Source organism: Humulus lupulus, chromosome 5 (genome assembly GCF_963169125.1).
Source record: "Humulus lupulus chromosome 5, drHumLupu1.1, whole genome shotgun sequence".
Classification (NCBI taxonomy): domain Eukaryota; kingdom Viridiplantae; phylum Streptophyta; class Magnoliopsida; order Rosales; family Cannabaceae; genus Humulus; species Humulus lupulus.
The window spans coordinates 47,061,376-47,075,661 of NC_084797.1; the positions used below are offsets into that span (position 1 = coordinate 47,061,376).

At 34.1% G+C, this 14,286-nt stretch overlaps 1 protein-coding gene across 1 annotated transcript; it reads left to right on the top strand.

Annotated features, from left to right (window-relative positions):
• The first annotated feature begins 346 nt into the window (after positions 1 to 346).
• LOC133779114 (uncharacterized) lies at positions 347 to 1,426 on the top strand. Its single transcript, XM_062219110.1, has 2 exons — positions 347 to 452; positions 536 to 1,426. The coding sequence occupies exon 2, from the start codon at positions 542 to 544 to the stop codon at positions 1,424 to 1,426; it is 885 nt and encodes a 294-aa protein (XP_062075094.1). The 5' UTR covers positions 347 to 452; positions 536 to 541.
• The last annotated feature ends 12,860 nt before the right edge of the window (positions 1,427 to 14,286 follow it).

The following is a 14,286-nucleotide window of genomic DNA, read 5'->3' on the forward strand; positions in this document are numbered from 1 at the left end:
AATGCAACATTAATAGCATTAGCTGAGATGGCCGAAAAATACAAGACGAGAAAGAATATTAGGCTGGCACATTTCAAGGAATATTACACAAAACCAGAAGACTTCGAAAACGCTGTCAAAAACCCCCCCAATGAACTCAATGAAGAACAATGGCGACTAATATGTCAGTTGTTCACATCTCCTCAGTTTATTGCTCGTTCTAAGCAAAATTCTCTCAATCGGCAGAAGATGAAATACTCTTCAACAAAAGGGTCGATAACAATGGCCGAAACCCTTCATGAAAATGTAAGTTAATGTATATATAATATATAATTAATGAAGTTTAATTTAATTATAATTTTCTTACAATTTATATTTATCAGCAAAGCAAGGGTTACATTGAGAATTGGAAGGATTGTCATACAAAGAAATGCACAAACACCTTTGTCAACGACTATGCCAAAAATGAATGGGTAAGATTATATAAATTAATTACTTTTAAATATATTCAAATAATTATAATTTGATTTTACTTTCTGACTTATTCTTAAAATAGGAACGGATGAAGAATACTTATGACAGCCGATCTAGTACTTCTGACTCTACAGAAGTTTATGAGATTGAGATACTCCATGAGACTCTTGGAGAGAGGCGTGGCCATAACCGAGGAGTGGGTCGCAAATTGAAAGGACAATCATCAAAACGGCGTACACAACCAACAACTACTAACCAGCTCGACTTACAGCAGACAGTAGCTCAATTGCAAAGACAAGTTCAGATATTGTCTCAAAAACTGTCTCCTGAGGAACGTGCTGAAATGGATCTTGAGATGAATAATGCAGCTCCAACGCAACCAACGCATCCACGACCATCTCATTCTCATATGCCTAGAGATGGATCTGGTCCATCTTTTCAGCCAATGGGTTTTCAGCATCAGCAATCGCAACAGACTCCTCTTTCCTTTCAGCAACTACTACAACAACCTCCTATTCATTCGTCTGCATCTTTAACCCCTGAACACATGATTCAATTTCAACAATATCAGATGTTCCAGTCATTCTTCCAGATGATGTCACAGTCGCCAAACAGTTCACAAGTAATGATGCAGATGATGACACAATCGCCTCAGACGTCTCAAGTTTCTCAGTCACGGACGCCACAAATGATGCCGACACAACAAATGTCTCAGATGCCGCATACTTTTCAGATGATGCCGATACCACAAGGGCAGCAATATGGGCAGCAAACATCATCGATGATGCCTACATCACATGGCCAGCAAACATCGCCAATGATGCCTACACCACATGGGCAGCAAACATCGCCGATGATGCCAAGCTCGCAGGTGCTGCCCTACTACCCACAGATGCCAAATGTTCCTCAACAACAAATTCCGAGAAATGCTAGTGATGATGACGATGACGATGCTACTACAAATTTCTTTTAGTATTTTTATATACGTTTTATGGACTATTGATTATGTATTTATTTATGTTTTATGAACACTTTAGTATTTTATATTTCCATGTATGACTTTTTAAAATTTAATATGAACATTTTTAGTTTGTTATATGTTTTATTTTTAATTAAATTATTTTTTATATTAATTAGTTATAAAAAAATGAAATAATTAATTATTTTTATATTAATTAATAATTTAAAAATAAATAAATAAATAAATAACACTAACGACATAGTCGTCATTGATAATATTATCAATGACGACTAAGTCGTCATTAATAGTTAAAAGCATTAAAAAAAAGAGAGGTTAAATTATCACCAACGATATTGTCGTCAGTGATACTTTTTTTTACCAACGACTTGTAAAGTCGTCATTGATATTGACTTTCACCGACGAGGTATCACCAACGACCGATCACTAACGACATGTCGCCATTGATAGCCACTACTGACGAAAGAAGCACCCTTCACTGACGAAATTTGTCCTCGTTGAAGCCTATTTTTCTTGTAGTGACGATCATAATTAAAAAATGATAAATGAATTATTAATTAATATAACAGTGATATATTGTAAATTTTAATTTATTTATATTTAATGAGGATATTTTTGTCAATTTACTAAAATAATAGGTATAATAATAATTAAATAATTAAGAGGGGTGAAGAGAAAAACAATGAAAGTGCCAATAGTATCATCAGTAATGAAACAATAGGGGTGCAAATGGTATCACTTATTATACCCGACTGAAGTGCAAAATTAATTGTGGCTGCCAATAACGACCACCAAAACTATCTAGATAGTCTTCTAAAATGGGTGTTCAGTTTGTTTTCAAATAAACATGATATTATGATAAAATCAGATAAAATTGAAAAGAATATTAAGTTCTTTGATGTATTCCGTTATATAAACTCATCTTATCTATTTATATTTGTTTTTATTTATTCCGGTTGATTATTCATTTGCAGATATTTCTTTCTTGAAATTTGTGTATTTTTCGGTGGTGATTTTGTCCATCACCACTCACATTATTTGTATATATTTTACCCTGTTGTGTGGGCTTAGCATAAGTAGTTAAATACATGGTACGTTTACCTTGTGAGTTATGATCTTATTAGCTTGTACTCTAGCGTAAGTTGCATTCACCACCTGAAAAGCAAGGTTATTTGTTTATTTTATTTTTCAATAATGACATATTATAAGACCTTTATGTGAAAGCCTAATTAGACACTTGTGTATTTTGTTTCATGCATGTGTATGTTGACATTGTCCGTGCAGTACTTTGTTCAAGTGTTTTCTTCTCTCTGTTTGCGGAGAATGATAATAATTTTATAATTTGAATGGAAAACGCAAAAAAGGGGGGTCTACAAATTAATGTTTATTAATGAAAGACTAACATATAATTAAATAAAGGATTTGCTAGACTCATTTTTTACTCAAAGCAGGGTTTCATATCTACTGCAATTGAAATATTTAACTTTCCCTACAAAACAACTTGAATGAGTTTAGACAACATATATATATATATATATATATATACATATATATCGAGTGTCAGCTATATAAATACCAAAATCAAGTTTCTCTTCTGTAATAAACTAAAGACAAATCCTTGTTCTAGATTGAACAGCCAGGTCGATTCATTATAGTCACACTCCATCGTACATATTGTGGAAACCAAACTCTGATATGAAGTACTTGCACCAGAGTTAACAAACTTGATTTTAGAGCTAGCTAGATGTTTCCTTTTCAATAAATTGAACCACCATCTAATTATCCCCACACTAAAATACCAATAGTTGAGTTTGATTTAAGGTATGAATATCATGAATGAAGATGACTAATAATTATGATTAGCCTAAGATGAAAGTCTGTAACTAAGGAAATATTAACAAATAATTAGTAAAAGAAATTGAAAGGCCAAAACTTATATCTAGATTTTATGGTGTGCATAAGAATGGAGTTGCTCTTTCTCAAACCACAGATTTTACAAAGGATCAAAGAACTTTAGAAACACTGAAAAGCCAACAAAAAAAGAAAACGATACACATGAATGTGAAAGCAGGATATGCTACTTTAAAGGCCCTTCACTATCAATATTTCTCCTTCCAGCTGCAATTTTCCCCTTCTCACCTTCAAAAACATGAACAAAAAGCTCCATATTCTTGGAATGGACCTCTCCAAAGCTTGGATACGGAACCTAATCCGCACCAAACGTCAAAAAGAGGTGAAAAGAAAAGTCTATATATCGCATAATTCCTAAGCATATGCCATGGCTTCCAAGGTTTATTCCATAAACTGAGGCCAGAATTTTCTTATATAAGGCTTAGTAATTTGATGCTTCAAAACCAGAAAAGCAGTAACACCAAGAATTGAGCTGACCTGGGTCATCTATAAGCAAGCCAGTTATAGGGCTTCTCTTTCTTGGAAAGTGTGTTGGTGATCCGACCTATGTATACTTGCCAAAGGAGAGTTGCCCTACGACTGTTTTAGCTTAATTAGCATATTACTGATCTCATTGGTCTACTTTTATCATATGGCTTTTTGTTGAAAATTTTATGGTAAGTAATTTATCATTTCACTAAAACTGCCACATTTCTTTTTCTTAAATATGCTTTCGAGTGTCAGTATTTATCGAAAACCTTCTTATGATCTCATGTCTGTAGTCCGTTTTATGCATGTCACACATGTTCGATCGATTTTGAAACTTTAGAAAAAGATAAAGGATTTTTTTTTTTTTTTTTTTTATGGATCTTACGATTACCCATTTGAACTATTATTAGTGATATATATATATATATTAATATAATTTAAAAATGTCCCATGTTAAACTAGTTTTCCTTTTGTTAATTTCATATCTTTTTTATGCGAGAACGTGTTTACATATGAACTAGCGAATATAGTCATTGCTTAGTACCGTATTTATGATATGAGCATTATTTTATGGACAACTATACGGTTAATTGTGCCTGTAATTAATTAAGGACTATAATCTAATAGATGTAGTTACTTAACATGCTAATAGTCTATCAGAATTCCTTGGGTCAACTCATTGTCCCAACACAAATTGTTCATCTATTTTTTAGAACTAAAGGTCCAATAGGTCCATTTTTTTCTCACAAAACCGTTGTAATTGTTAGAGAATATATATTATTAAATATAATTAGGGAAAACCAAAAATACAACTCTATGTAAAAATACAATAGACAAGATGTTTGATTGAAAAAATGTTACAATTCAATTGCACAAAATAGAATGATGTAGAAGGAGATTACAAACTCAAAACAATAATAACAAGAAGAACAAAAGAATAAAATAAGAACAATAGAAATAACACAAACTCTCACATAACCAAAATGTAGAATAGTGGGGATCACCAACTTAAACAAGGTTCAAAACCTTTGTCCAAAAGTTTATTTCCCTCTATTCTCTAAGCACCACAAGAAAATAGCTCTTTAGAATTATCAAGCTTCTCTGGTCTATTTTCCAGCCAAGTGCTTTGTGGATAGAAAATGATATGTCTTACAATTGACCATTAGGCTCTTATTTATAGAGTTTTGAGACACCCTTTAAATTCAAATTTCAACAACCCCATGGTTGTTACCAATATTTGATTGGATGTTTATAGAATTAAAATAAAGATTTTGGAGTTAATTGGGATGTCAAAACCATTCAAATTGAAGAAAAGAACAAATTGGATTTGGCTGCCAGCACCCTAGGCCGTGGCCTAAGATGTTAGTGGCCGCGGGAGTGGCCTATTTCTCAATATCGAATTGTTAGTTTTTTCCAAAACTTCTCAAACTCTATCCCACTTTATTTTATAACCTACATACACATAATGAGAGTTGAAATCATATCTTCAACAAACATATGACATTATAGCTTTGTAAAATTCAATCTCAAATGTTCAACTCTCAATCTACACATTATTGGGGAATGTTTGGGAGTTGCAAATTTGTAACTCCAAATATGTGACACTTGGACACACACATATGTCCAATTTTGTAACTCTCAATATTGTGTTATTAGGTGTGAAAAATCACATTTGTGTGATGAATCACATTTTGTCATATTATTTATTCTAACATTATATTATCTAAAATAATATAACATTTCCCCACTTAGATTAAATAATCACTTTTCATAACACTTATTTAATCAATCAAACATTATATTAAAATATAATATTCCTCCACTTGATTAAATAATTACTCTCTCTATAGGAACCATTGCATTAGTGCATAAAGTAAAATGTCTTTCGACTTTAATTTTACCTTAGTGTAATTATCACAGAGTTTGTTGAAATTTTGGTTACCGAAGCATTGAATCACTAGTCCTTGATAACAAACCGGTGATAACACACACACATTTGTTATATTCACTTGAGATCTCAATGTCTCACTTTGCACCGTTAATGGCCATGTGCACATTCCATTCGTAGACTTTTCTTGAGAATGACTCCCAATTCTCATGAGGGGTAGTACCACTCCTTGGTCTATATAGGTAGAACTCTTGCAATACTTTGTTACCCTAAAATACTTGTCTTTTCAAGACTGGGGTCTATTAAAAAACATTTCGGTTTTAACCTTAAATTTGGTAACACACTAGTACTCATATCTCAGATTTGACACAATTTGATTGCTACTAATATTTACTTGATTGACTTTGTTATACCCAAAAAATAGGAAGGTGCATTCTAGGAGAGTTAAGGGGAATGGTCCTAGGAGACCCCAAGGAGGATGTGTTCCTAGGAGACCCCAAGGGTGTGTAGGAGGTAAGCCTCCCAAGGTTTTCTATGTGTTGGCTCGAACGTGTCCAAGGTAAATAGCTAAGGAGGAGGAGTCTCATGCAAGAGAATGGAGACTTAGATTTTGATAAGGAGAGCCTATACAATGTTCGATCGGACATGTTTGGGAGATGCTAAAGGAGGTTGCCTCAATGTTGTCCAAGGTGAGGTTGCCTCAATGTTGTGCAAGGTGAGGTTGCCTCAATGTTGTTCAAGGTGAGGTTGCCTCAATGTTGTCCAAGGTGAGGTTGCCTCAATGTTGTCCAAGGTGAGGTTGCCTCAATGTTGTTCAAGGTGAGGTTACCTCAATGTTGTCCAAGGTGAGGTGCCAAGGAGGTTGCCTCGGACCACCTTGGTCCGAGGAGAAGCCAAGGAGATTGGTTCAAGGAGGAACATGGCATGCTAGAGGAGAGTGCATGTTAGAGGAGAGAAGTGCATCTCCTACCACCATGCACGTTCAACCCACCAAAAACATGTCCTACCACCATGCATGTTCAACCAGCACTTGCATGGGTAGTGAGTAGGAGGTGGACCAACTAGCTAGAGGAGACTAAGTCAGACACAACTTCAACAACATACGCGGGAATCTCTCATTCTTCCCACAAATGGGGAGTTTGTTACATTTCGAATTTTGAATGTTTATTTGTAATATAAATGTAATAAATATAATAAAATATCCCGATCATAAGGGGATATCAGTTGAGGATCTCAGGCCTATAAATAGAGAGCTTATGGGATGAGAGAGGGGGCTTCTTCTGCTTCTTCTTTCTAGAGAGAGAAAATTGGGTCTGTCTATTCTAGAGAGAGAAAGTGCTGAAATTAGAGAGAATTCTTGTATTTTCACAATCTGTACTGAAGAAACTCAGTTGGCTCAGTCCATCTGATCTTGAGTATAGATTTATAAATCACAACTCTAAGTGGATTAGGCTATTACCGACAATCGGGGCTGAACCACTATAAAAATCTTCTGTGTTCTTTATTTTCTTTATTAAACCGTCTGTGTCGTTTTTATTTCTCTTGAAGGCTTGTCGTTATTGACGTTCTCACGTCGTTGGCTAAAAACACAGTCAACAGACTTGTTATTACCTATTGAAACTAATACTAGTTAAGTTACTAGTATTAAAAAAGGTTACCATCAACTGTGAATCTCTTTAGGGAATTTAAGTCTCATCCCTTGAGATGTAGAAATGATTCATTTTGAGTCATGTATTTTCTCATGTATGCATACTTAATCATTCTCTCATTATCTTATTCAAACCTTGTGCTAGCTATAATCTGATTAAAATAGTTACACATTTATCAAAATAGTGAGTTTGACTATAGTCAACATCCCCACTATTTTACACTTCAATATCCAAGATACACACATTTCTTGAATTCTAGAAAACTCTTTGTTTCTATAACTCCCATTATGTTTTAAATTAATTAATTCATTCTTGAACCAAATATCTCACAAACAAGAACTTTAGACATCAAGCATGTCTAGATTTATTCATTCTATAAAACAAAGGCAATTTAGAATGTGGAATTCCAAGTCACATAACTTGTAAGTATATATTTTGATAAGATGGCCAAATTAATCAATCATTATCAACAAAATAAATTGATTAACTTTTGAGCATCACTCCCACATTTCTCACATAAAGTGATAATAAAATATCACTTTTTTAAAATAGAAATTTCTTTATTTCTATTAAGTCATTTATCCTCCAAGATAAATCTAGACTTATAATTCCCAAAGTTTAGCGTGAGTCCGCAAGCCACATGATAAACTCGTAGTAGATCAAAATAAACAAAACATCAATGTTAGTTTATTTGTTATTCATTTACTTGCAAAAGCAAGACACACACCTCTAAAAGTGACCTTCACTTAATTGCTTTCTTTTATATTTCATAAAATTAAATATGTGAAGACAAATACAATGTGAAAATTTCTCAAGCAAATAATCACTAATTTTCACTTTTAATTGTCTAAATAATCTCAAAATCTTTTAAACAACTTTTGTGCATCTTCTAATAAGAGTCTTTTTGAGATTCTTTTGAAAACATCATTTTGACATCCATTGATTTTCTCGTCAAAATAAATTTGAAGATGTCAATTTTTAAACATTGTAAATCAAAGAAAATAAACCTCATTGATTTATTTAAACACTTTGATTTCTCATGCTTTAGTATGAAATTATCTCACCGTTGAGATTAATTTAAACATATCATAATCTTTAACCAAAATGAATAAAATTATCTTCAATCTATTCACCATTGGTGTAAAGATTCAAAATTGTTTCTCCAATTTTGTAATGTCTCCTCATTGAGACATTGAATATCTAAGAATTATTGTCACTAAATTATTCTCAAATATTTTTATTTGACCACACTTTAGACTCCAAGTCTACTGGATAATATGCTATCTCAAAATTTTGCATCCACCTTGATCAAATATTTTATTGCAATATAGTAAGATGATTCCACCAAAAGATGTAATCCCCTTAGGTTCATCTATTCTTATCTCATAAAATGAGATGCTCATTTCTTTAAATGAGAAAATTAAAATTCCCAAATAATTTTTAATTATTTACCAAATAAATTGTAACTCATCACAATATAATAGGATAAACACATTCTTATTACTTTAATTATCATATAATACATTATATTAATAGGATAAACACATTCTTATATTAATACATTCTTATTATCATATTATACATTATATTAAAACATTCTTATTATATGTATTACCATATAATACATTATATAGCTAAAACCCAATATATTGAAATATCTTCTAATCTAACCACTATATTTGCAAAAGCAAACGAGATTAGAAAAAACAATGAACCTCATGCATAAAATTTCTTCTCATTTCTATCACAACACATGAGAGCCATTAGATATTATAAGAAAAACAACGAAGAACATTATCTTATCTTATACCACCCTTTGAAGTTGAATTCTCACAAGATCTCTATGATTTCTTCTTCTATTGAAAAGGAAAGGATAAGCTTTTGATGTGAGATATGTTAGAGGTTTTAGAAACTAAGTAAAAGATAGTAGTCCTTATATAAACCTCAATCTAGGAAAATCTTGTGTTTGCTTATATTTTTCAGCTCGAGAGGATGGCTACAACAAGTAATAATTTACAAGATATCAGACGTTCGTAGTATATACCCATTTTTCATTTGATATACTAATAATTATTATGTATTAATTTGTGTTGACACAACTATTTTGATCTTTTAATTTCGGAAGCTACACAGTATCAACTGTTGATTCTCTGATCTTCTCCGGTGACACGAAAGGCTTTGATGATCGTTGAATCGTTTGGGGGTACCTGCACGAAAGACAATCTGATGCTTAAGTCAGTCCCCTTTCCATTTACCAAAAAAAGGTATTTATAAAACAAAATATTGGAAAAGTAGTTATACAATCCACTCCCTGATTGGCTACTGATGTAACAGAATTTCCCACCAAATATTCTTCTTGTATATTCAATCCGCAAAAGACATAAGGGAAATTCGCCTCTGACCCGTGGCCTCTGACGGCTCATTCTCTGTTATGGTTAAAATGTTATGTTTTACTTATTCCCAAAATATCAAAATATTTAGGTCGAACATTTTGGGCCCAACAATTGCCCCTCGGTCCAAGATTTGAACTTAATAAGTTTTCAACTTATTCAAGTCTTGGGCCAACTTCTTGTCTTCCAAAATTTTCGCCCAAAGGGGTTTAGATTTTTAATCCAAGTTAACCATGCATCAGTAATCATAACATAGTCTGACATTTGTCACTTCGAATTAATGCACTTCTAGTTTCCTAGCTTAAACTTCGCCTATTCATACTCTCAATACCTTCCCACTTTATCGTCGTCTTGTTCTTTTCAAGCAGTCTTTCGTTTGCATTTTATTTTCTCAGAGAAAGGAAAATCCCTAAGTACGCCAATCCTCCATTTCTAGAGTTAATTTCCTATTCGATTTTTACGAAAATGTCTTCCCGTGCATCTCCCGGACCGATGGACCAAGAAGAGTACAAGGCGACTTTCAATCATATTCGTAAATCCGTCGATGTTTTAGACAACGTCATGGTTCAAATGCTAACTGACTTCGAACTGAAAGAGTGGCGATTCAAGAACGTAGTCAGACCCGGGGAAATTATCATGAGCTTAAGACATATCGAGTGGCTTTGGTTCCAAACCTTGGAAGGCTTTTTACCTCTCCCCAAAGAAAGATCGTACCATTTTTACTGATTTCAACAGCTCCCACAAGAATTGGGACAAATACTTTTTCGCCATAGAGGGGGAATGGTATCCTGAGTATTTGCCGAAGAAATCTTCCCCCTTGCTAGGGTTTTCATTAATGGTTTATCTTTCCTCTTCCTTGTCTCTCCTCCTCGTCTTTTTTCTTAATCTATTCTTGAATAACTAGTTTTATGGCCTAACATAATTTGGCTTTGCTACGCGCCACAAATTTTTCCTGGCCTCAAATCAGCATGAACCCCGAGAGGCAAGCTCTACTGTCAGAGAAAGGTCTCCTATACAATTTTAAGGAGAATGCTATAAGCATCAGAGGGGTTCTGAATCCCTATTGTATGCAAATCATGACCCACCTCTGCTTTCAGGACAAGGTCAATTTGGGTGCTATGCGAATTAGGGCCCAAAGAGGGGACATGTCTCTTACTAAAGTCACTGCCTTGTGTACAAAGTACTTAGAGGATTTCTTAAAAAGATCTTCCCATGCTTCGTACACCCTATGACTGACAAGGACTGAGTACGAGAGGGTGTGTTCTGAGACCTTTCTGGCATGCACTAAGCGTCAAGGTTCTCTTGAGTACAAGAAGAAAGATAGTTCAGAACCGTCTCACTCATCAGAGGCCTCACCAGATAAATACTCTCATGCCTCGACTCGCAAATCTTCTTGTATACACGAGTGCTCCTCGACATCTTCTAAAGCTTTAACCGTCTAGCCTCTACAACAAGTGCCTTTGTCAAGGGACAACCTGGGGAAGCAGAAATCACGTGAAGGAACCTCCGATGAGGATTTGGATGATAAAAAAGTGATTTCTGCCAAACTACGAATCCTTAGGGGTTCTGCCTATGAAATTGCGGGCTCCTAGTCGTTAATCCCAAAACTAGCGCCTTTAAAATTACCCCTTGGGCAGGTTCTGTCACTCCACACTGCACCTTCGAAGCCCTCCTCCATTGCTCCTTAGGCTAGACCAACTTTTTCGTCTACCAAACAAGGATCCTCCCAAGAGGACGGTTCAAATGTGAATAGACTTCTTGAGGTTGGTCCTAAAAGTGACTTGGTCCCTGAGACTTTCCCTATGACTACGTATGTTTCAATAGGGGTGCTACCCCACGTCCAAGCACCGAGTGCTATGCCTGAAAGGGTCAAATCTCCCAATGTTCTTCACAATACTGTTGATATAAAGTCTTCTGCCCCTGCCGCTTCTACCTGTGCTGACACATGGATTACTAATAAGTCAGGATCAGAAGGGAAGCATTCTGCCTCTACTTCCCACATGAGACGTCTCTTAGAAGATGCTTTCAGTGGTGATGCGGAAGCCTCTGATAGTTCTTCATGTTTAATTGATGCATGTGAAGCAATTGCCACGGTAATGTAGGACTTAAACCACAACATTTCTGGTTCTCTGGTTGCTTCTGAACTACAAAGGTCAGAACCTAACTTAAACCAAAGCGGTTCTGGTGTCTCGGTTGCTTTTGAACTGCAAAGGTTAGAACCTACAGGGACCCTGATAGGTCAGAGCGGAATGGTTGTTGCTTGCCTTATCTCTGAAGCGAGTGGATTGTACCCATGGGAAGGGATATCTTTGTCTCAAGAGTAAATATCTCAAAATGAAGGTCTATCTGGGGCACTCACGGTCAGTTTTGATTCTCCAAACGGCTTCTTGGATCAATTTACATCTTCTGATGTGCGAACACCAGTGTTCCTGCCTTGTGAGCTTAGTTAGGATGTTAACGAGGGGATGATTCCTCGTCCACCTATTCCTTAGTTTCCTGAACTGTGACTTAGTGCACTAGCTTATGACAGTATGGTGGTAGCCTCATCAGTAAGCGAGGATTTGGCTGCCCCCGTTGCTTCTGTGGCTGCCATGGAAGGGATAGAAGCAACTAGTAAGATGGAAGGGTTTCTGATAGCTGACTGTTCGCCAAATGCATTAGTGGAGGCAATGGAGGAAATGTTATGTATTAGTTAACCACATTTGCCTGCAGAAGCGTTTGGATCACTGGGTGCGCAGGGCGACTTACTGTAACAGGCATCACACCATATCTGAATGAATGAATAAAAATAGTCAACAACAACAAATTAAAGTTATGGAATTCTTTAATTGGGGTTGTAAGTACGGTTTGCTGAGTATCATGATTATACAAATAATCTAGATTCGGATTATTGATGTGGTAAGACATCTCGGTAAAGGTGTTTTATATAATATGATTATATATGACATGGACCGATATGAATAAAAGTCTTTATCCAAAAACCATTTAACAATAAAGACTTGTGATTCATATCATAATTGATGATCATTTATAGATCAACCTAAATCCTGAATGTTCATGAACTCCTGTTCATATTTATTAAATCTTTTGATTAATTCGTTAAGGTCTCTTCATAGAATGAGGCTAACGACTTTTGTTTTGGAGATTTGATATCATGGATGACTGGAAACATGTATCAACAATACGGAATCTAATATTTCCTAACGGATCATATATTAGTTCCCTTAAAGGTTAATTCTAGAACTGAATGATTTTGAGCTCAAATCTATAATTGGATTATAGATTAATTATTCACTAGTGAATTAATGTAACTTAAGGAATAAGAAGTAAATTAGAAAAGGTAAAATGGTAATTCTTCCATTCTAATTTATGAACTAATTAATTAGAGGGTTGAACTATTGTAAAATGGTTATATCAATGGACGACTTAAGATGAGATTTATGTAAAAGTATATCTATAACATAAATAGTGCAATTCTGAATTTATAGTGGAGAAATATCAGAATTAATAAATTAACTATTATAATTAAAGAGTTTAATTATTTAGTTACAATTTATTGGAGCTTAATGTTTTAGGTCCATGGTCCCCAAAATGGCTCAAACAAAGACTGACAAAGTTAAATACAAAAATGGACAAAAGGACTTATTTGATAAGTAAAATATTTTTCTATGCGTCAAACATAATTATTGTATAATTATGTGTAATTAATTAATTGAGAATTAATTAATTATTTGATTTAACAAAAATATAATTAATTTTGAATTAATTTATTTTTGGGATTTTTGGTATTTAAATAATTAGAAAAAATTAGAAAAAATCACATGCCTTCCTTGGCATGTGGTACACGTGTAGCACATTGCACAGTCATTGTGCTACACACATAACAGCCTCTTGGTAGTTTCTTGGTTCCACAATTTTAGTTATTTAAATATTAAATAAATAATGAGATATTGTAATATGATTAAAATATTATTATTTAAACATAATCTGATAACTGATTAGTTATTTTCAAATTGTTTAAAATAACTAATATTTTATTTTTAATATATTGGATATATTAAATATAGGATATCAATTTCTCAGAACGACACTTTTTAGGGATAGAAAAATATCGTGAAATCTCTCTGAGAAAAAGAGAACAGTGCTACAAGCATAGGTCACTGTTCTTCACAAACTTAGGTCCAAACTTTATCAGATCTCATGTGTTGAGAACATCTTATAAATAGATTTTGCCTATTATTTTGTATAGCGAGCCCACATTCGTTCTTTGTGTGCTGAGAATATTTTGGAAGATCTTGGTGTGAGATCTCAAAGATTTTTTCCATACAAAAAGATAGCAGCAAGGAAGGACCTGAGGTAATTTTCTATTCATATATTTGATTCAATATATATATGCATGTGAAGAAGTAGCTCTAGAAATCTTGTGGGATTAAATTAACAATTTTGATTGTTGTTTCGCTGCGTATAATCTCTGATTTGATCTATAAAATCCAACAAATGCTATCAGAGCCATCTTCACATATGTATATATTGAATCTGTGTGGGTTT

Excerpts from the sequence above, each read along its gene's own strand:
- LOC133779114 (XM_062219110.1), top strand. The coding sequence starts at position 542 with ATGAAGAATACTTATGACAGCCGATCTAGTACTTCTGACTCTACAGAA.